The sequence below is a fragment of the Salvelinus alpinus genome, chromosome 18, assembly GCF_045679555.1.
Source record: "Salvelinus alpinus chromosome 18, SLU_Salpinus.1, whole genome shotgun sequence".
NCBI classification, from domain to species: domain Eukaryota; kingdom Metazoa; phylum Chordata; class Actinopteri; order Salmoniformes; family Salmonidae; genus Salvelinus; species Salvelinus alpinus.
Genome location: NC_092103.1, coordinates 24,275,708 through 24,299,417, shown reverse-complemented (window position 1 = coordinate 24,299,417; position 23,710 = coordinate 24,275,708). Strand labels below are relative to the sequence as shown.

The 23,710-nt window shown below is 42.3% G+C and overlaps 1 protein-coding gene across 4 annotated transcripts; it reads right to left on the bottom strand.

The window, feature by feature from the left end:
* Window positions 1-190: 190 nt before the first annotated feature.
* LOC139544039 (calcium/calmodulin-dependent protein kinase kinase 2-like) lies at window positions 191-23,710 on the bottom strand. 4 transcript variants are annotated; one of them, XM_071350720.1, is made up of 17 exons: window positions 23,576-23,705; window positions 20,296-20,897; window positions 19,696-19,743; window positions 15,589-15,642; window positions 14,912-14,963; window positions 13,092-13,225; window positions 12,862-12,898; window positions 12,663-12,684; window positions 12,210-12,301; window positions 7,468-7,667; window positions 7,290-7,343; window positions 7,030-7,103; window positions 6,849-6,936; window positions 6,466-6,597; window positions 5,765-5,877; window positions 5,080-5,133; window positions 191-4,324 (listed from the first exon to the last, which is right to left on the bottom strand). In XM_071350720.1, the coding sequence occupies exons 2-17, from the start codon at window positions 20,827-20,829 to the stop codon at window positions 4,252-4,254; spliced, it is 1,761 nt and encodes a 586-aa protein (XP_071206821.1). In that variant the 5' UTR covers window positions 20,830-20,897; window positions 23,576-23,705; the 3' UTR covers window positions 191-4,251. The 4 variants fall into 4 exon arrangements, with proteins under 4 accessions (XP_071206821.1, XP_071206819.1, XP_071206823.1 ...); XM_071350718.1 differs by lacking the exon at window positions 5,080-5,133 and having other exon boundaries at window positions 191-922; window positions 23,576-23,706; XM_071350722.1 differs by lacking the exon at window positions 5,080-5,133 and having other exon boundaries at window positions 23,576-23,701.

Here is a 23,710-nt window from a genome sequence, read left to right as displayed (position 1 = left end):
AATGGGATAGGATGCACTCTGGTGGTCATTTTTGTGTAAAGTAAAAGTTGATGTAGCTACATAGAATTTGGCCATTACCAATGTATACACATCTTTGGGCATTACACCTATGATGGCCCGAAAAAACAAGTGCACAATACGCTTCTGCAAAAAAATACTCAACAATAATGTGACAGAGACAGGACACACATTGCAGAAAGGCAACTGTAATTTATTCAAATAAAGAACTGGATGCAAGATGAATAGAATAATTCATTATGAGCTCCCGTTTTGTGAGAAGCTCTGTCATGCTATGACAATTCAATGGTATGTTTACAGTATGTTGGCATGCATTTGGGTAGAGGCCACAACATCTCACTACAATGGATGACATTATACCATAGTACATTGTGTGATATGGACAGTAAAGGTAATCCTAGCCATTTCTATAAGATAGGGCACAGATTGTGATGAAACAAAAAGCGAAGATTAAATATATGTATAAATACAAATATCATACAGCATTCTGGGGGTAGAATTTTATTTAACCCTGTAGTCAAACCCAACCTCTTCTTCGATATGTTGTTCTTAGGAGAAGGGAGCACTTTCATGTGGAGGGATGATAAAATATGGTTTGTCTTCGACATTTTCAACAGTTTAACTTAAACCCATGATGGTGGGTTATATCAGAACATATTTTTTACTATACATTTTGACAGAAAGAGAAAAGAGAACACTTCAACTGATGTAGCGTTTTAATTGTGAGCAGGGGCGCAACCTTCACTGGGACAAGTCCCCCCCACATTCTGAATTTGCATTTTTGTCCCCCCCCAGTTTTATCATTGGAATGTGATACAAAACGAGGCAACGGTGCAGTCTGCTGTGCTTTAGGACCATGCGGACGCCTCCGAGCAGTTGGGTAGACCGTTTGGAGTGTTTATCCCTGGATAAAAAAAAATTAAAAAAGTTATGTAATCCCCATTTCTAAAACCAAAGTTACACCCCTGATTGTGAATCATGACTGTGTTTATCCAGATTTTTTTTTGATTTGGACTGATCTTGTAATTTTCATCAGTATCTTATCCATAATTTAAATGTTAGATTATTTTCAAAAGGGCCCCCCCTGAACATTTGACAAGATGGTTAGATCGCTATCTCACAAACAGGTACTTTTATACTACAGTTCCTTCAGAAAGTATTCACACCACTTTACTTTTTACACATTTTGTTGTGTTACAGCCTGAATTTAAAACGGATTAAATTGCAGTTTTTGGTCACTGTCCTACACCCAATTATCCATAATGTCAATGTGGAATTATGTTTTTCAAAATTTTTACAAATACATTTAAAATGAAAAGCTGAAATGTTTTGAGTCAATAAGTATTCAACCCCTTTGTTATGGTAAGCCTAAAGTTCACGAGTAACAATTAGCTTAACAAGTCAGTCAAAATAAGTTGCATGGACTCATACTGTGTGCAATAATAGTGTTTAACATGATTTTTAATAACTACCTAATCTCTATACCCCACACATACAATTATCTGTAAGGTCACTCAGTCGAGCAGTGAATTTCAAACAAAAATTCAACCACAAAGACCAGGGAGATTTTCCAATGCCTTGTAAAGAGCACCTATTGGTAGATGGGTTAAAAAAAAAAAAAGCTAACATTGAATATCCCTTTGAGCATGGTGAAGTTATTAATTACACTTTAGATGGTGTATCCATACACCCAGTCACCACAAAGATACAGGTGTCCTTCTTAACTCAGTTGCAGGATAGGAAGGAAATCGCTCAGGGATTTCACCATGAGACCAATGGTGACTTTAAAACAGAGTTTAATGGCTGTGATAGGAGAAAACGGAGGATGGATCAACAACATAGTAGTTACTCCACAATACTAACCTAATTGACAGAGTGAAAAGAAGGAAGCATATACCGAATAAAAAACATTCCAAAACATGCATCCTGTTTGCAACAAGGCACTAAAGTTATCCTGCAAAAAAATTGGCAAAGCAATTACATTTTTGCCTTGACTACAAAGTGTTATGTTTTGGGAAAATACAATACAAAACATTACTGAGTAACACTCTCCATATTTTCAAACATAGTGGTGGCTGCATTATGTCATGGGTATGCTTGTAATCGTTAAGGACGGGAGTTTTTCAGCATAAAAAAAGAAATCTAGCTAAGCACAGGCAAAATCCTAGAGGAAAACCTGGTTCAGTCTGCTTTCCACCAGACACTGGGAGATAAATTCACCTTTCAGCAGGACAATAACCTAAAACACAAGGCCAAATCAACCCTGGAGCTGCTTATCAAGAAGACAGTGAATTTTTACAGTTGTGACTTAGACCTGCTTGAAAATCTATGGTAAAACATGAAAATGGTTGTCTAGCAATGATCAACAACCAATATGACAGAGCTTGAACATTTTTGTAAAGAATAATGGGCCAATACTACAATCCAGGTGTGCAAAGCTCTTAAATGCTTACCCAGAAAGACCCAGTTGAAAACACTGCAAAAGGTGATTCTAACATGCATTGACTGAAGGGTGTGAATACTTATGTAAATGAGCTATTTCTGTACTTAATTTTCAATACATTTGCTTACATTTTGTGTGTAAATGGGTGAGAAAAAAACTATTTAATTCATTTTTAATTCCAGCTGTATCACAACAAAATGTGGAACAAGTCAAGAGGTATGAATACTTTCTGAAGACACTGTAAGTGGTCAGCTATACAGAGACCTCCTCACTCAGATACCATCTAACAACATAGCATACATGACAGGCTGACTGAGGGTCCAGCATTGCAACAGAGTGCATAGTAAGTCTTAAAAAACACAACATACAATTCAGTGTTTTCACAAACAGCAGTGACATGCAAGAAAATGACACTTTTGTGCTGAAATAATCACTATGTGGAAGCATTCATTGTTGAATTAATGTTGTTTCAATCATATCTTATGGAATCATAAACATGTTCAGTGACTGAAGTGATCTGTACACCAACATTGTCTAACTATATGCAAAAAGGGCAAGAGGTTAAAAACACATGCCACTAGAGAACTGGGTAGATTATTCGACCACTTTGGGCTCATCTAAAAATTGAGAAAAAGCGGAGAATTTAAAAAGATTGCACTCTACTGGCAATGTCGAAGTTCTACCATCTCGTTTGTATCTTACCATATCTGATGACAACTTTATCCATGTCAAACTAATTCCAACATTTCCATAAGAGATATGTCTATATGCTTGGTATTAAAATGTATTTGTAAGAGCCAGTAATTGATACAATTTCACAATGACATTGCAATTCACTTGTTTAAAAGGTGTTTGTTTCTCTATGAATGCTATTACTTAACAAAATATGATAACCATTTTCTTTTTGGTGTTCTGAAAATGAGATCTGTAAATCTATTACCATATAAAAAGAAACAAACGTGATTTTGATTTCAGCTTCAACACTATATCATCCCCTTTGCTAAACACATATATTAGAAACATTTACTTTCATTACGTTTTTAAAAGCTCTTTACCAGTTGTAGTAACTGGGAGACATTTTACAATGAATCATTAGTGAGGACTTAATAAATAAAACAAATAGATTGTGCAGCAACAACTAATTCTATTAATGTGCAACTTATGTCGCTTCTACAATGTTTGCATTGAGAAATCAACAGACACACATGCATACTATGAATGTAGTAAACATTTTTCATCTCAATAAACCTCTCCTATACAGGTTTCCACTGAAAACATGAATGTTCCTAAACTGTCCACATTGATGAGTGGAACAGACAACCATAAATAGTCAAGTACTCTGCTCTGCTGAAATGTGGGGGCCAGGAGTCACCCTTTGAAATGTACAACCATCCACAAACACCCCCTCCCTCCCTCCTGCCCCCATACCCCTGCAGTAAATGTGAGAGCCTTTTCAAATGGTGGAGAGTGTGGAGAAACACAGGTACCTAGGCTAACAGACCTGTACATCAGAGGCCTGAGACAGAGCATGCTATGCCTAGAAACATGAGCATGCATTACAGACAAGGGGTTAGTGAGTGACAATGAGGGAGCTTCCCCCAGAAGGGTGTCCAGGCTCCAGTCACGTCTCTATACAAGTCCTGGAGCTCTTCCAACAGTCCAACAGGCGGCCGCCAAAAACATTGGTGGCCGCCACAGCATAAAGCAGTGAGTGAAGCGTGGGCTTGAGGGCGGACTGCAAGTCGAGTCGCTAGCATGCCCCAACCCTCGCGCTTAAAAACCACACAGCATCAGGAAAGAGCCTCATCCTCTCCCACGAAGGGCAGGTCCATACTTCTCATGCCCTCCATGCTCTCTTGTTTCCTAGGAAACAGATCGGAGGAGCAGAATTTAACAGTGCTAAGTACCTGTGTCAATTCTATCACTGCAGAGATGGTTAGTTAACCTCCGTTTAGCTGGGAAACTCAGTGGAACCATTTACTTGTTACATAACTGGAGAGAGCAAGCAGAGGGAACTTAGCAAGCTGTTAGTCGAACATTCAGGTAAAATACACACACAAAAAAAACATGAAAGTAGTTCAATGGTATGTCTTTGGGCGAGGGAGGAGGCTATTGTTGTGCTGCATGCAGATGAATCAGAAACCCATGTATTTTTATTTTTACCAGATACTTTAGACAAATTTAATTCAGGGTTTTCACAGGCAAAGTGTTTAGGCTACAATTCTGTAGTGCTTAGCCAAGGATTGAGTCAGGCTGGTTGACCTTGATCATGTTATGAAGTTCATTACAATCAGAGTTTAGAAAATGAGATTCTAAGTTGACGGTTTGTGCTCATTGCTGTACAGTACACACTTGGCCAAAAACACCTACATTTGCGCTCGGTAGTAGGCAACCCCACTTCATAACAGATACTAGCAGCAAGAGGTTCCCAGACATGGCTTCAAGTACCCCTGTGTATTGACTATAATTATTTAATAGACTCCATGTTAAACTGTTACACAGGAGCACTTGACAAACTAACACCATTCATGCCTATGGACTTAAGTGTGTTTCATATTACTTAAATAGTACTGAGATAGATAGGCAGGCAAGGCCGTGGCAGGCCCATAGTCCTTTACCTTCTTTGGTTACTATGAATGTAACAGTATCTCACATTGGCCGCTCTCCCTTTGCTGGTGGGCAGGAGAGGGGGAAGACAGATTAAGAGGCTGCCACAGCAAGTGCCGGCAAGCATATCATTGGTCGCGCAGGGAGAGAAGAAATCTTAACACCCTTTATGTAACATCCTACTTTTATTGAATGAGAATAAAAAGGAGCATCATTTTGCAAGATCAGATTAGTTAGGAATGTTGCCCATGTACAAAAAAGCCCGTAGCAGAGCTTCTCCAGAGTTATATGAAGCTACATGACATTTATTAAAAACCTTCAACTGCTTTTCAGAGTTAGGGGGAATTCCTTTTCAATTCCAGTCCATTCAAGAAGTACATTGAAATTCCAATTCTCTTCAATGCTTTTCAACGAGGAACATTTGGAATTGGAATTTGGTTTACTTCCTGAATAGACAGGATTGAAATGGAATTGACCCCAACCCTGCTGCTTTTAGAGTTGCAGAATTCTGGTAACTTTCCCCAAATTACAAGGTTTTCCAGAAAAAGCAGAAAATCCAGAATCTTCCAACCAGGATTTCTGGAAAAACAGGGAATTTGGGGAAAGTTAACGGAATTTTGCAACCCTAACTGCTTTTAAAATACTTTTCATCCACTGCCTAGAGAGCAGTGTGAAAGGCCTAAGAGGGGGACTTACGTCAGCATGTGTCCCGGTGCAGACAGACTGGTGCCTCTGTCCTCGGTCCTCTGACGGCCCCAGTCAAAGGGGTTCCCAAAGGAGCGCTTCCTCAGCATGGTCCTCACCAGGATCTACAGACACAGACATCAGTGATCTGACCACACAACTCTGAGTGATATTGTATTGTGTCAGTGGCTTTGTAGGGGGACAACATCAGATTTCAGACTGTATTATGTCGTGGGCTTTTTGAAAGGGCTATACCATAGAGTTAAGAATGAATCACGTCACAGGGTGGCTATGAGCAGATCATTCATTGTCCATAGTCCTACTTTCACTTTTCTTGGTTATAGTTCAAACAAAGTATTTTATTAGTTAGATATTTAGCAACACTTCATATCAAGTTGCACTCATGCCATAATAACTCTATAACTTCTTTGGTAACAACAGTTTAATTACCGAACTGTACGACAGTAAGGTAGATGAAATAATCAAAGAGCTAAAAGGAAACTGAACATACTAAACCAATAATTGAACATTCGTAACAAGGTATCTTTTGTGAACTGCAAAGTATGACCTCATGTCCCAGGACAGCAAGAAACTGCCTGCTGTAAAATGAGCCTGAGTGTGAGTTCTGAGCCATTAATCCAGTGCTATCATGTTTAATCTAGTGTTAAAGGCAGGGCAGTGTGGCCTGTGTGTGTCCTCCTCCCACCACTCACCACAGTGGCCAGACTGGGGATGTGTTTGACAGAGTTCTCCACCTCCTCCTCGGTCACCTCAATCAGCATGCAGCAGTTATCATCCTCCAGAGGGAGGGGTTCAGCTCCGTGCCTCGTCACCCACGGGTGCACCTGGGAGGAGCAGAGACAATCTCAACATCATGTAAGCACACACATACACACAAATGTATTAATCCAGAATAAATTTATGGATTTCTGAAACATTGCTTGAGATTACTTAATTCGACACACACACACACACACACACACACACACACACACACACACACACACACACACACACACACACACACACACACACACACACACACACACACACACACACACCATAAACATATTAAGAAAATCACAAAGAAGCAAACCTTAATCTGTGGTATTGATATCCTGCTCTCTGGATTCTTGTCCAGCATCTTCAGTAGCAGATCTTTCAGATCGTCAGATATGTCTGCACTGTAGGGCCACAACAAGAGGAGGACTTATGCTTATGGTTATCTATTTGGAATGGATCATATTACTCCCAGTAGAGTTGAATGGAGTACTCACTGCTCTGGCAGCTCCACTGGCTGAGTCTTGATCTTCTGATGAAGACTAAGGATGCGTTCATCCATAAAGGGACACTGTTGATGTGAGTAAAATTACAGTCAACTCAGTTGTCAAAAGTGAACATGTGAGGTGAACAATGATGTATCAAAATGTAAACGATAAACTGTTCAGTATCAGTGTTAAACCTGACCTTGCATTATGCGATGTGGATTGTGAGGTTATATGTACATCACAGTTAAGGAAAGAGGTTAGAGGTTTACCACTCCAAACACGAAACAATAGAGCGTCACTCCCATGGCCCAAATATCCAATGCCTACAAGAAGAAACAGAAATTGACTTAAGCCCATATCATTAAATTGTCCCATACGAGTTGCCCTATGGGAATTCCAGAGGAAAATATTTAATTTCCAAAGAGCCTTCCAGGGGGTGACATTCACCTTGCCAGAGAAGTTCTTCCTGGTCTCGGAGAGGGTCTCTGGGGCAAGGAAGGCGGGCGTGCCCACCGTGCTGGTCAGAAGGGCGTCTGCCCCCTCAAACTGGTTACTGACCCCAAAGTCAGCGATCTTAATATGACCGTCCTCCCCAACTAGGAGGTTCGAGGGCTTGATGTCCCGGTGGATGATCCTCTGGTAATGCACTGTAAAACCACAACAACACATGTAACCGGTGTCACTGTGCTGCTAACAGTATCACTTCCTTCACTGTCCCTGTCCATGGCTCGAACTAGTTACTCTCTGCTCGCAAACACCTGTGAACGCCTGCTTGACAGCATACTAACCATTTGTGCCACTGAAAAGGATCCGATTTAATGCCGCAATTAGCAACATTTCAAGCTATGGGTGACTTTATTTTGTACGATCTCAATCTGTTACACATGTTAAGTTCATGTTTTAAGTATCCCTATATTTCTGTTATTACGGGGCTATCACTCAGTCAAGAGTGCGCATGCGCAGGAAGTTCGATGTTCGTTGTTGAACCTGGCCTTGAGTGTAATGGCTACCTTGTAGTGTGTTCATATAGTAGAGTAAACTTTGTTAAACTGGAACCTTGTCGTTGTGTCATTTCGAGTTAACATTGGTAGCAGAGGATGGCTTCTAACTACAACGTGCCACCTCGCTTCGACGAGAAGAGGTCGTACGAAAGTTGGAAAAATGAACTGGGAATCTGGACACGCGTTACTAATCTGGACGCGAAAAAGCAAGCACTTGCGGTGGTATTATCGCTCGAGGGGAGAGCGAGAGATACAGCACTGGAAATATCCGTTGAGGATTTGAACAAGGATGACGGTATGGGAACTTTGATCACAGCACTGGATTCTGTATTTCTTAAAGAAGAGAAAGACCGTGCCTACGAGGCATATTCAAACTTTGACAGTGTTACGAGAGATATTTCGGTTGCAATGGCGGACTACATCATTGATTTCGAACAGAGGTACAATAGAATGCGCAAGTACGACATGGTTCTCCCAGATGCAGTGTTAGCTTTCAAGTTGCTAGATACTGCCTGTCTAGATGGTAGGGAGAAACAGTTGGCTTTGACTGCTTGTACTGTGCTGACTTTTGCATCTATGAAGTCGGCACTAAAAATAATATTTGGTGAGAAGACGTCTGTCGCGCCAATAACAGATGGAATGCAAGTGAGTGACGCAGCATATTACACCGAGCAGCACAGAAAAGGCGCCAACAAGTCACGTTCTCAAGACAACCAGAAGAGGGCGCCATTTCCCGGCACAAATCCACTGGACACATATGGAAGGAGATCAAAATGTGCAATTTGTCAAAGCACTTACCATTGGGTTAAAGACTGTCCTCATAAAAATGAACAAGTTAAACTAACAGAGGAAAATGTAAACACAGAGATAGAGCAGTGTAACATTACACTGTTTTCAAATGAATCTGATACTGAGATTTTTATAGTTGAATCCTTAGGATCTGCTGTGATTGATACTGCATGTACACGGACAGTGTGTGGTGCAAAATGGCTTGATAGCTATGTCAGTGAACTAAATATGAAAGAAGTACAAAATATGATTGACACACCAAGCAAAAGAGCTTTCAAATTTGGAGATGGGAGAATTGTCCATTCTACCAAGAGAGTTAAGATACCAGCAAAAATTGGTCAGACTAAGTGTCACATTGAAACAGAGGTGGTCCCTACAGATATCCCCTTACTATTAAGCAAAGCTTCCCTCAAGAAGGCAGAGGCTGTACTAGACATAAAAAATGACAAGGCAGTGATGTTTAAACAACCAGTGACTCTTGAACTTACTACCTCAGGCCACTATTGTGTAAACATTTTAGACAAAGACATCTCACAGAGTCCATGCAAAAATGAGATTCAGACAGACACAGAGCACATGGAGATTCTGACAGTCACAGAGAACATGAGCACTAAAGAAAAACACAAAGTATTGCAAAAGCTTTACAAACAGTTTGGACATGATACAGTTGACAGACTTCAGAAGTTACTCAGCAGTTCAGGGAATAATGATGATGAGAAGTACGAAACTGGAAACAAAGTGTACTACAAACGAGTTGACTGTCAAGAGTGGAAAGGACCGGGAGTAGTCATTGGTCAAGATGGTGTGGTGATATTTGTGAGGCACGAAGGCATGATTGTCAGGGTGCATCACTCAAGATTGCGGAAAGTAAATGATCAACAAGATAGAGGGGCTGTAGCTGAGAATCAGTCTCCTAATGAAAATGACAAAAAGGACACAGTAACAGACACAAACCTACCAGATGTCACATCCAATGATATGGACACTGAAACTGACACAGGAAATGGAGCAGAGACCTTTAACCATGCCACAGGTAATACTATTGAGCGTTCAAATGAGGAAAACATTCAACAACAGCCATATGTGTTAAGAGAACATGGTTGTTCCAATCTGAAAACAGGACAAACTGTTAAATACATGGACAGAGAAAGTGGTATTCCACATACAGCAACCGTCATTGGACGAGCAGGAAAAGTAAAACACAAGAACTGGTACAACTTGCAGTACTCTGAACCAGCTACACTTTCTGGTACAACAGGGTCAGCTGACCTGTCACTTGTAGATAATATCAGAATTGAATCAATGGAAAATCGAGAAAAACAGAATGACATTCAAAATGATGATGTACTTGAAACAAAGGACGTGTCATTTGACTCAGCTAAGCTAGATGAGCTCAGTAATTGGAGGAAAAATTGAGTGTTTGAGGAAGTCAAAGACATTGGCCAAAAGTGCGTATCAACAAGGTGGGTGTGTACCCTTAAAGAATCCTTAACTGGAATAGTGCCCAAAGCACGTCTAGTGGCTAGAGGTTTTGAGGGGCTGGCTGCTAAAGAACTCCCAAAAGACACACCGACATCAGAGTCACTCAGATTGCTGATGTCAGTGATCTGCCAGAAAAAATGGAAACTTAATTCCATAGACATCAAATCTGGATTTTTGCAGGGAACAGAGCTGTCAAGGGACATTCACATCCGACCTCCGCCCGAAGCTAAAAGTGAAGGAACACTGTGGAAACTAAAAAAGTGTGTGTATGGACTGGCAGATGGATCACTCTACTGGTACAACAAAGTCAAGGCAACAATGCTGAATACAGGTGGAAAAATGTCACAAGTGGATCCTGCAGTCTTCTATTGGCTTGATCAAGACTGCAATGTGACTGGAGTACTTGCCTGTCATGTTGATGACTTTATCTGGGGTGGCTCACAGACCTTTGCTTCAACTGTGATTCCACACCTCAAAGCTGTTTTCTAGGTTGGCCGTGAGGAGCATGATCATTTTTGTTATGTTGGCATAGAGTTTATTACAGTTGATGGAAAAATACTGATGCAACAGGAGAGCTATATCAAGAATCTTCAACCCATCCACATGGATTCTTCAAGAGCAGTACAAAGGAATTCCCCTCTATGTGGAATTGAAGCTGGTCAATTGAGGTCAAAGATAGGACAAATTTTATGGGCTGCGAGACAGAGTAGACCTGGTTTGATGGTTGCAACTTGGCATCTAACACAAAACACGCCACTGTACAAACCATTCATGAGGCAAACAAAGTTGTTCGTAAACTGAAATCACAACAAGTGACTTTAATGTTTCAGCATGTTGGAAAAGATGACTCTTTGAAAACTGGTTGTCTTCAGTGATGCTTCGCTAGGTTATCACTGGTGGGACAAAATGGCACTCACTACTCATTAGTTTATGCTGTGAAGTCAACCAAGTCTGTCACAGAGAAAAGACTTTGAGATTAGCAGCATCAAGGAACTTATTCAAGCACAGAGAATCCAGCGGATTCTGTGGTCGACCACAAAGGAACAGCTTGCTGACTGTCTGACTAAAAAGGGAGCATCCGGTCTTGTGCTCCTACAGGCTCTCGCTCCTACAGGCTCTCAGTAATGGAAAGTGGCAGCTTGAGTAATACAAATAAAAACTGTCACACAACCCATTTGTAATGGGGATCTTGAATAATACTTGGACATTTAATTATGTTGTTGATGTTTTTTTGTCTTTAAAGAAAAGGGGGAGATTGTTAAGTTCATGTTTTAAGTATCCCTATATTTCTGTTATTACGGGGCTATCACTCAGTCAAGAGTGCGCATGCGCAGGAAGTTTGTTCGTTGTTGAACCTGGCCTTGAGTGTAATGGCTACCTTGTAGTGTGTTCATATAGTAGAGTAAACTTTTTTAAACTGGAACCTTGTCGTTGTGTCATTTCGAGTTAACACACACGCCTTAGTATAATACATCCTGATCATACAGGTACATAACGATTCTTACCTTGTCTGTTAGTGAAGGGAGGTTGACTAAGTAGTATAAGGGAGAGGGAGAGAGGTTTTGAGTGCTGCTTCTAGTGCCCATACAGTGCATCTCCCTCCCTCCACATCTCTGTCTGTACTGCTCTGGTAGAATACAGAGCTAGTGGTAAGTCTTGGGGTGCGTCCTAAACGGACCAATTTTCCCTATATAGCGCACTACTTTGACCAGAGCACCATAGGCTCTGGTCAAAAGAAAATGTAATGTAAAGTCTCAGGTCAAAAGTAGTGCACTTATAGGGAATATGGTCCTGTTTGAGTGCAATAATGCCTCTAAAAGCCACTGAGATGATGTGCGTCGGGGAAAGGAGGCAGTGGGCGTCTAAAGAGAGGTAGAGAACAGACAGTTCTGAGATTAGAGAAGAGAACCCACTCACAGAACTCAATCCCCCTGAGCAGGTCTTGGAAGTAGAACCGTGCCTGGTCTTCATTCAGCGGCTTGTCCGTGGGCATCTCCTCCATCACAGCCCTACGCAGGTAAACATACCCACAGACAGACACACACACAGAGAGAGCGTTACAGTAGGGCACTGTAAAATCTGCGATGCAGAGAACGCGGACGGAATCACGCTATCCAGACATTAAAACGGAATTCAACAATGTTAAAAAAAATGATTGAGTATACTAGAGAAACAACTAAATGTATTGAACATGAAATCAACTAAATGTATTGAACATGAAAACTGGGAAAAACTGAAACCTGGAAAGAGAACTGAATTTTGGGAATCAGGCAACAAAAAAAATACAGATTTTATAGGGCCCTATGTCAGTGCTTCAGAGATTGGGCTCATTCCAGCTTGTAATGATTACAGTAAAAAAACGTAACTTACCCCTGTTTGACCAGCTCAAACACTGTGAACAGAACAAAGATGCCATCATTACTACAACATCATCATCAACAACGCTATTTATAATAGCTTCGGGAAATAATTTAACTTGTGTGTAGGTCTGATTAGGACGTGAGTGGGACGTGTGTGTGTGTGCGCACATGCGGATTGCCAGGCAGAGAGAGAATCAGGCCAATCTTACCCATGTACAGATGGTCCTCACCAGGGTCATCCAGAACCTGGCAGGAGAAGAAAGCAGGTGAGAGGAACACTACTAGCAGTCTGTGGTAAACACAAGTAAACTTGCAATCACTGACAGGGTCGAGGACACAGTGCAGACTACGCAGTCTCAATGGTATTGTATTATGTATTGGCAGTACACAAAGAGCTTGAGTTAAGAGGACCAACGCCATCCAAATTGCAGAGCCTCACCTCTACCAGTTTCACTACATTGGGATGGTCCAGCTTTTTCAGGATGGCAATCTCCTGGTAGACCCGTTCCAGGGGTCCTTTGGGCTGAGGGAGGCCTTCAGGGGCTGCTTTGGCGCCGCGGGGTGGCGGTCTCCCTGCAGGTGGACAGGAGCAAAGAGAGTGTTAGTCTACAGCAGCAGAATGGACAATATGGACAAAAAGTCATATTGTGATAAATATAACTACACTGAACCAAAATATAAAACGCAACATGAAACAATTTCAAAGATTTTACAATTACAGTTCATATAACAAAATCAGTAAATTTAAATAAATTCATTAGGCCCTAATTTATGGATTTCACAGATATGCATCAGTTGGTCAGACACCTTAAAAAAAAGTGGGGGCGTAGATCAGAAAACCAGTCAGTATCTGGTGTGACCACCATTTGCTTTATGCAGCGTGACACATCTTCGCATGGAGTTGATCAGGCTGTTGATTGTGGTCTGTGTAATGTTGTACCACTCTTCAATGGCTGTGGGAAGTTGCTGCATATTGTCGGGAACTGAAACACACTGTCATACACGTCGATCCAGGGCATCCCAAACGGGCTCAATGGGTGACATGTCTGGTGAGTATGCAGGTCTTGGAAGAACTGGGACATTTTCAGCTTCCAGGAATTGTGTACAAATCCTTGCGACATGGGCAGTGCATTATAACGCTGAAACATGAGGGGGTGGCAGCGGATGAATGGCACGACAATGGGCCTCAGGATCTCGTCACGGTATCTCTGTGCATTCAAATATCCATAGATATAATGCAATTGTGTTTGTTGTCCGTATCTTATGCCTGCCCATACCATAACCCCACCACCATCATGGGGTACTTTGTTCATATCAGCAAACCGCTTGCTCACACGATGCCATACATGTTGTCTGCCATCTGCCCGGTACAGCTGAAACCGGGATTAATCTGTGAAGAGCACACTTCTCCAGCATGCCAGTAGCCATCAAAGGTGAGCATTTGCCCAGTAAAGTCAGTTTACGATGCTGATCTGCAGTCAGGTCAAGAACCTGGTGAGGACAATGTACACACAGATGAGTTTCCCTGAGAAGGTTTCTGACAGTTTGTGCCTGGGTCGTTGGTCTCAGACGATCCCACAGGTGAAGAATCCAGATGTGGAGGTCCTGGGCTGGCATGGTTACACATGGTCTGCGGTTGTGAGGCCGGTTGGATGTACTGCCAAATTCTCTAAAAGTACGTTGGAGGCGGCTTATGGTACCTCTTTGTGCATACTGCACTATAGGCTATATTATTCACCATTTGAGGACGTGGGAACTCAAAACCCTTAGCAAGAATGCTAACTCTAAATATGATTTTTTTGCTATATAGCCATGTAGGCTAATTAATGAATCTATCAGTAAATGTAGGCTAATGACCTACAAAAACTTTCCAGCGCTAGGCCTAGGCTACTTGATGAACAACAAGATCTCATGGTTTTACCAATTTGACTTCGGATTCTGATGTTAATCCACATTTCTCCAAACGTAAAATTTCTAAGTTGCTTAAACGTCAAATTTCGAAGTGTTTTTGACACCCTGGGTTGCTTCTGCTGCTCTGTATCTTTCCAGGCAGATACTTTCAAAGCAGGAATCAACATAATGCATAGGTTTTAGAACAATCTACATGAACGTTGTGTAGCAAAATCACAGAAAACTACTCACGTACGGGAAATGCTTCGGTAAGAGGAAGGGAATGTTGGTAATTTTGCGTTTATTGTCCAAGAACTAGGCTATGTACTCCCCGATGGATTGCCTATCTGCCCTAGGCTCTGTACTTACGTGGGAAACCTGCCTGCCTCATCAGCCTCTTCTTGGACAGCACTTTCATTGCCTGGAGGAGGGGAGGAGAGAGAAAGAGAGGGAGGGAGGAGGAGAGAAGTCTGACATCAAAGTATGGAGAGAGGTACAGTAAAAAGAAGTGTAGTTACATGCTTCTCTGGATAGAGGAAGGAGTAGATGTGAAACATTACCCTACTTTTACACAATACAAGAAACACATTACAGAACTACAGAACAACCAATTGCCTCTGTTATGCTTCACATACTGTCACATCTCATAGCGATAGGGTTGTCATGATAACAGTATCGCGATACTACAATACCGGATTTTACATGGCAAAAAGGTAAACACAAAGCAAACTAAACTTTTTGGTCCTTTAAAAAACCTACTGTATGTAACATATTGTGTAAAATAGCTTGGAAAATAAACATGTGATCTGCGTGAAAACATAAGGCTGCTTGTTTCTAACAGTAGGGCTGTTTTCCTCAAGAAGATTTGGGCCGCTTCATGTTTTGTTTCTTTGCCACGATACCTCTGAGTATGGCGATACTGGTATCGTGACAACACTACAGAGCGATCAGTCCTAATGATGACAGTGCGAGAGAGTGAGTGTGTGTGTGGTGTGTGTGTGTGTGTGGTGTGTGTGTGTGTGTGTACGGTGGCCAGCAGGACTCACATAGTAGGTGTTGTCATCTTCATTGTAGGCCAGCTTGACAACACCATATGAGCCCTTGTCAGAGAACAGGAGAACAGTTAAACAGAGTGTGACATTCAGCAGCTGTCAATCATCCACACAAATAAACACTACAAACACGGATGCACGCACACACAGAATAGCTATCCCAAGTTGACCCATCGGAAATGTATGGACTGAGTACTCAATGAGGAGCAGCTTCAAAATCAACAGTCTAATTCAAATCTACCCACCCACATCTTAGATTTGTGCCTAATTAGTGCAACACAATCTAGTTTGTCTATCAAGCTTCTCTACCCACCCACATATACAGAGCTTAGCCAAATTAGTTGGAAAGACTATTCCTTCACACACACACACACACACGTGCAGGTCCCAGCTGGGAGAACAGATTGGAGCTACAGCAGGAAGCCCATCCCAGACTAGAGATGAGGTGATAGCAGGACACAACTCTCTCCAACTCCATCCTGACAGGCTCCCATTGTCTACTACTCCACACAGAACAGAACAGACCCACTCAGCGCCATGCACACTACTCAAGGAGAAGACAGAAGACTAGGGCTATTTATACCAGCCTCTCATGCTCCTCTAACTCTCCCTGGGCCGGGGATTTTCAGGGAATTTGAAATGAGGACAAGGCTGGCAAGGAGAACTGAGAATGATGGCAACTGCCCCTTAATGATCCTCCATCTTTTTAACATGCACAGTGGGAAATAGATAGAGGAATGGGGACTTCTTCAAAATAAAATCAAAACGGATAGAAATGGGGACTCTTTTATTCCAACAGCCACTAAGAACAGTTTGCAGTTCTCCCAGGGTCAGTTCGGTGAGTTGAAACAGGAGAACGGCAAGATGACAGTAATCTGAAAGTGATTGAGAGAGGACATCAGTTCTGTGTGTGAATCCATGATAAAAATGACAGATAATCTGATTTATATCTCGAGGGACAATCAAGGCAGAACAACATGGTTGTGGACGGAATTGCAGAATCTCCACATGAGACCTGGAGGGCGTCAGAGGACAAGGTGAGGGAAATGATCCCTGAGAAATTGAAGATGGACAACAGGAAGATTAAGGTGGAGCGCACCCACAGGACTGGAAAACCCACCACCGGCCCAGGTGACGGGCCCAGGCTGATAGTGGTCAAGTTCCTGAGGTTCAAGGACAAGGTAGCTGTTCTGGAAAGAGCCAAGAACTTGAAAGGAATGTATATCTTCCTCATTGAGGACTATCCTGAAGCTGTGCACCAGAAGAGGAAAGAACTGATCCCAGCCATGAAAGCTGCCAGAGCCCGTGGGGACATTGCTTACATCCGCTACGACAGGCTCATTGTCCACCCTCCCTCCCAGAAGCCTGGAAGGGATGAGAGAGCCAAGCCTATGGGTTCATAGCTTCAACCCCGCAGCACGTGCACGTGCGTGTGCACGTACCCACCCACCCACACACACACACACACACACACACACACAGATTAATGGACTGCTGAATGTACATTTTTTTTCTTGCTTTGTCTGCTCTTTTCAGTATTATGTCTATATCTGATAAGCTACACAGGAAAGGGCTGAAAATAGCCCATATTAATATATGTAGCCTTAGCAATATTGTTCATTAAATCAATAACTAGCTAACATCAGATAACCTTCATATGTTAGCCATTTCTGAGAATCACTTGGATAATTCATTTGATGATACATCAGTAGCAATACAAGGATATAACATTTATAGAAGAGACAGAAATGCTTATGGGGGAGGTGTTGCTGTATATTTTCAGAGCCATATCCCTGTAATGCTTAGAGAAGATCTTATGTCAAGTGTTATTGAATTGTTGTGGTTGCAGGTTCACTTGGCACATCTAAAGCCTTTTCTTTTGGGGTGTTGCTATAGGCCACCAAGTGCTAACAGTCAGTATCTAAATAATATGTGGGAAATGCTTGATACTGTACAGTATGTGATGCAAACAGAGAGGTCTACTTTCTTGGGGATGATGGGGAAAAACTTGATGGAAAAAAACTTGAGTACTTTAAATGAAATTATGGGCAGAAAGACACATTCAACTCCATCTTTCATCAAATCAGATGGCTTATTCATCACAAAACCATTTGATGTTGCCAATTATTTTAATGATTACTTTATTGGCAAAGTGGGCAAACTTAGGCAGGAAATGCCAACAACGAACAGTGAGCCACCACATTCATGCATAAAAAAACAAATAATGAAAGAAAACCATTGCAAGTTTGAATTTTGTAAAGTCAGTGTGGGAAAGGTGGAAAAATGATGGTTATCGATCAATAATGACAAACCTCCTGGCATTGACAACTTAGATGGAAAGCTACTGAGGATGGTAGCTGACTCTATAGACTACTATCTGTCATATCTTTAATCTGAGCCTAGAGGAAAGTCTTTGTCCTCAGGCCTGGACAGAAGACAAAGTAATTCCACTACTTTAATGGTTCTAATAGCAGACCAGAAGCTTGCTGCCAGCTCTTAGCAAACTGTTGGAAAAAAATTGTGTTTGACCAAATAAAATGTTATATCACTGTAAACAAATTAACAACAGACTTTCAGCATGCTTATAGAGAAGGGCACTCAACACGTACTGCACTGACACAAATGACTGATGCTTGGTTGAAAGAAATTGATAGTAAGAAGATTGTGGGAGCTGTATTGTTAGATTTCAGTGCAGCCGTTGATCCTAATGACCATAACCTGTTGTTGAAAAAACGTATGTGTTGTGGCTTTTCACCCTCTGCCATATCGTGGATTCAGAGCTATCTATCTAATGGAACTCAAAGGGTTTTCTTTAATGGAAGCTTCTCTAATGTCAAATATGTAAAGTGTGGTGTACCGCAGGGCAGCTCTCTAGGCCCTCTACTCTTTTCTATTTTTACCAATGACTTGCCACTGGCATTAAACAAAGCATGTGTGTCCATGTATGCTGATGATTCAAACATATACACATCAGCAACCACAGCTAAGGAAGTCACTGATACCCTTAACAAAGAGTTGCAGTCTGTTTTGGAATGGGTGGACAGTAATACACTGGTCCTGAACATCTCTAAAACTAAGAGCATTGTATTTGGTACAAATCATTCCTTAAGTTCTAGACTTCAGCTGAATCTGGTAATGAATGGTGTGGCTGTTGAACAAGTTGAGACTAAATTACTTTAAGTTCTGCAGGCTCTAGTTTAGTCTAATCTTGGTTATTGTCCAGTCGTGTGGTCGAGTGCTGCAAGGAAATACCTAGTTAAGCTGCAGCTGGCCCAGAACAGAGAGGCACATTTTGCTCTTAATTGTAATCAGAGGGCTGATATAAATACTATACATGCCAGTCTCTCTTTGCTAAGAGTTGAGGAGAGACTGACTGCATCACTTCTTTTTATAAGAAACATTAATGTGTTGAAAATCCCAAATTGTTTGCATAGTCAACTTACACACAGCTCTGACACACACACTTATCCCACCAGACATACCACCAGGGGTTTTTTCACAATTCCCAAACCAGAACAAATTCAAGAAAGCGTACAGTATTATATAGACCCCTTATTGCATGGAATTTCATTCCATCTCATATTGCTCAAATAAACAGCAAACCCAGTTTCAAAAAACAGATAAAGCAACACGTCGCGGCACAACGCCTCTCCCCTATTTGACCTAGATAGTTTGTGTGTATGCATTGATATGTAGGCTACGTGTGCCATTTAAAAAAATGTATGTAGTTCTGTCCTTGAGCTGTTCTTGTCTATTGATGATCTGTATTATGTCATTCTGTATTATGTTTCATGTTTTGTGTGGACCCCAGGAAGAGTAGCTACTGCTTTTACAACAGCTAATGGGGATCCTAATAAAATACCAAATACCAAAAAATACCAATACCAACAGATAGTCTGGTTCCTTGAGTATACAGCATATTGCACTTCCACTTTAAATGTGTAGCTTCAGTATGGCAATTTTAATGAATTCTATTGTGTAGTTTCTGTGTTTTCATGTTTTATGTACCGTCTTTTTAAGCACATGACCAAATGAATTTCCCCCTGGTGGTATAATAAAGTTGATCTGAATCTGAAGTGCTTTGAAGAGCGACGACAGTACCTTTCCGATTTCATCTTTGAGCTTGTACTGGTTGAGCTGCACGCAGTCCTTTGAGAGAAAAAAAAGAAATTGGCTGACTAATGCATTTTTCTTGGTCTGCAACAATCATCACATTAAGTATAGCATTAGCAGAACCAACAATCCATGTAAAAGCAATGTGCTGACCAACACAACCTTCATTATGGACAACCTTGGAAAACAAACTACCAAAAGTCAGCATGACTAAACATACAAAATTGAAGTCTGTACAAACCATCAGTAATGGGATCTGCTAGTTTATATTGAGTCAAGTATAGAAGTGTTCAAGGAGCAGGGTAACAACCTAGCTAGAGACCATAGGGTGCAATTTGGGATACAGATCATCTCTACATGGAGTCTACTAGACTATGCTTCTGAGATCTAATGGGGAGTGAGCTGGCATCTAATGAGACCATGGACCTTACCTTCATATAGAATCAACCTTTATACCAGTATGCTGCTTCATTTACCACTGGGGACAAATGCACATGTTCAGCTGATGTGCGTTCATAGAATTTGGCTAATACAAAAATGGTGTTTTATTAAAAACACCAAGTGGGAGGGTAAAAGGCCGTAGCCTACCTGCAGGTCAGTGATGGAGACGCGGTGAGACTCCACGGTGGGTCTACGGGGCAGCCGGGGGGAGGAGTGGGGCGAGGTGATGGGCGAGTAGGGAAGCGAGGGGTAGATGAAGCGGCCGTTGAGCCCTGGGGAGCCGCAGGGAGACGAGGCCGTCTGGGAGCGCTCCTGCAGGGACAGCTTCCTGTCCGACAGGTTTAGTCTTCCCCGGTGCTCCTGGGGCTTGGGGAACAGGGCCACGGGGCGGCCCACAGCGTGGGACAGCTGGTCGCAGGAGGGGGTTCTGAAGAGGGGTGCGCCAGGCTCAGGGGTCTCGGAGCTGTCCATGTCCTCCACCTCCTCACCCCCCTTGGGCTCGTACTCGGTCACCACGATGAGGGACTCCATGTAGTCTGGGACAGGGTGGGGGTGAGGGTTCATCGTTGGGGCAAGGCCGCTGCACAGCAGGGGCTGTGTGTGAGTGTGTGTGGGCAGGGGGGCATGGCCACAGGGCGACGGGGCCTCAGCAGAGGGCCAGGAGGAAACACACGGAAACATTACGTAGACTGTCCCCAGAGCCTATTGGCCACTGCTCCATCAGTGGTCTACCTCAGGAGAGCAGACAGCTAAGAGAAAACACACAATAAAATGATATTTCACCTTTCAACACAGAGAACTTTAGGGATGAAAAAAATATATAATAATGTCTGAAATTTAGGCTATCAGTTACAACACAGGTCTGTCGACAGACATAGAGCCTAGGTCCTGACCGTGTTCATGGGGAAAATAGCAAGATGAGCCAGACCCCCCTGGAATTCCAACCTGCAACAACTTTTTAGCTCTTTCAACTCAAAACATGTTGAGGTGCCAACAAACAAATCCTAGGAAAATGATGCTAACACAGAGCAAGTTCATAACTTGAGAACCAATCAACCAACACCTGTATGGACTTAGGCTAGGCTACGACATTACTAGCATACAGTTTCTCCATGTGCTAACAACTCCAAATATGGCTGGAATCAGAAACAACATCTCTGAACAGTTGGACTCATTCAAGCCTCCATAAGGGGGTTGGTTATCTATTCTAGCCAACCAAGGTTGTTAACCTCTATCTCAAGTACCCCCCCCCCCCCCATATCTTAGCCCATTATCTGTTCTGATGTTGACTCTGCCTTTCAGGGGTGTGGGAGCTGAGTGTGCCACATAGATAGGGAAAATCAAAGCAGCCAGAATAAGATAAACACTCGTCCCCAAGTCAAGATCACAATGAGGAAAACATGTGTGGGAAGAGAAGCCCCCTCCAGGTGGCCCCCTTTCTCCTATCCATCCATCTCTCTTTACCACCACAGTCTTGGAGTACATTTATTTTGCTCTCTCCCTGACTCTTTTTCAACACTCTTTCACATTTTCTCTATTCATAAAACTCCCTCTAGCTGCCTCGCTATAATCGCTGTCTGTGTGTGTCTCCTGCTCTGCCTCTCCCTGTCCCCTCAGTCACGTCTCCCACTCAGCTTGATGTGGGTGCTCATAGCTCGTGTTGTCAGTGGTGGCTCTCTCTCTCCAGCCTTTCTCCCTGCTGTACTTCACCACTGACCCCTAGCTCATTATATCCACAAGACAGCCTCCTACTAAACACCCCCACACACACTCACTGGCAGTCTACATCTGCTGGGGGAGAGTCAACAACAAGGTAGTGTGCGTTTATCTTTTGATGAAGAGAAACATTTCCAGAACATGCAGTGGATTAGATAACCCTTGTGAATTTTCCTCCGTCCCTCGTCACCAAGTAACAATACAATATCAAACAGGGGCCAGTTTCAACAGATCACAGAGAATAAAGGATATCAGAACCAACAATGAAGTGCCCCCTCGTTCTTTTCAGAGCAGAGTAGCACTGTAACCTCCCCTGGTGTCACAACTAAACTCTGATAGCCTGATTTAGCTTGAGGAAAGTAGAGGAACTATGTGAGACGTGGCCAAAGATGTAGGCCTAGCTAGCCTGCATAACCCACTGTGTACATTAGCCTTTCTATAATCGGAGTGCAGTCAACTACCCATGACCTACTTTGATCTCAGATGGTTGACGAGGCAGAGCTCAACACCTATTTCCACTCGCATGAGATGCTAATGCACACAGTCCGTGGTTGAGATATTCACAGACACTCCAGAGTTACATACTAACACAGTTTCTTGTCCATATTCTTGTCAAGTCGGCTGAAATGGAGTCCAAAGACAACTTACTTCCTTGTTCCTAGAGATCTGAGGCTGAAACCATTACACTACACTGATTCCTCATTACACTGGATCGCTGAAGAAGCAGCTTCCAGGCCTGGAAACAAACAGATGCTACTCTGCTCCAGGTGCCACTTGCTCTTATCATAACAAAAGTCACATGATCTGACCTGGGGGGGGTTTCAATCTGAGGACACCACTCACACAGGGCCATCTATAGCAGAGGAGTATTCTCAACATCATTATTAACAGATCAACCCTGTCACTGATCTATAGCCCGAGACCAGATAAGCCCCTGTGAATGGCAAGAGGAATCTCCTCTCTCAAGCAGACTATAGCTGATGTGACTACTGTAATATTTATGCAGTGGGCTCAATGGGATTGACGACTAAACATCTGGGAACCCATTAGCCCTATTTCAAATATACTTGACCAAACAGTTGTTGCAAACACTTGGCAAGTTTGGTATCATGATGTTAACTTGGTGCCTATGACGTATCGATATGGTCTGTTGACAATTGAATGGGAAGTAATTTGCATTAAATGTCAACGTTATTCTGCAAGCCCACAATTCGGTACCCAGGTGGCTCATTCCGAGGAAGATGCTTATAACCTGTACATGCACACACCAACACACAAAACAGAGAACCATGCAAGGTTCACATTCACAACAGCTTACAGAAAACGAGCAAACGTTACTGCTGTACAGGATATGTTACATAGCTAACGTTCTAGTTAATAGCTAGTTTGCTAACCCTAAAGAAGATTGCAATTTAAAATAGTTTAGCTATAGTTTAGGGTATTTATTGCTAAATAAGGTCATGGTTTAGCTAATTGCATATTTATGTAAGCGATATTAAAACGTTACATTTTCAATACACCTTGACAGATTTCCCACGTATCGTCGTATTTGGTTGTAGAGCTAACGTTAGCTAGCCAACGTAGTTAGCTTTACGAGACAGAAATATGTTGGGGGAAAAGCGACGCTCGCGCTTCACAAAAACAATCCTTCGACCCCTAACGTGATGGGTGGTAGAAATACTTACTAGCTAATCGTTGCACAAAAACTTACCTTGTCATACAGTGCAACTGTCAACGTTAATGGTGTTCCGCGCACTAGCCACTTGAGGTATGAAGTATCGCTGATGTTGCCGGTTAGCTACATAGAGAAACAGAACCGGGGTATTGTGATAGTTAGCAAAATTCC

Coding starts and splice junctions, on each gene's coding strand:
- LOC139544039 (XM_071350718.1), bottom strand. CDS start 20,829: ATGTTTCCGTGTGTTTCCTCCTGGCCCTCTGCTGAGGCCCCGTCGCCC. Junction 13,226..14,911: donor GAGGCAGGCAGGTTTCCCAC/GTAAGTACAGAG, acceptor GTCCACCTGCAG/GGAGACCGCCACCCCGCGGC. Junction 12,899..13,091: donor ATGTAGTGAAACTGGTAGAG/GTGAGGCTCTGC, acceptor TTCTCCTGCCAG/GTTCTGGATGACCCTGGTGA.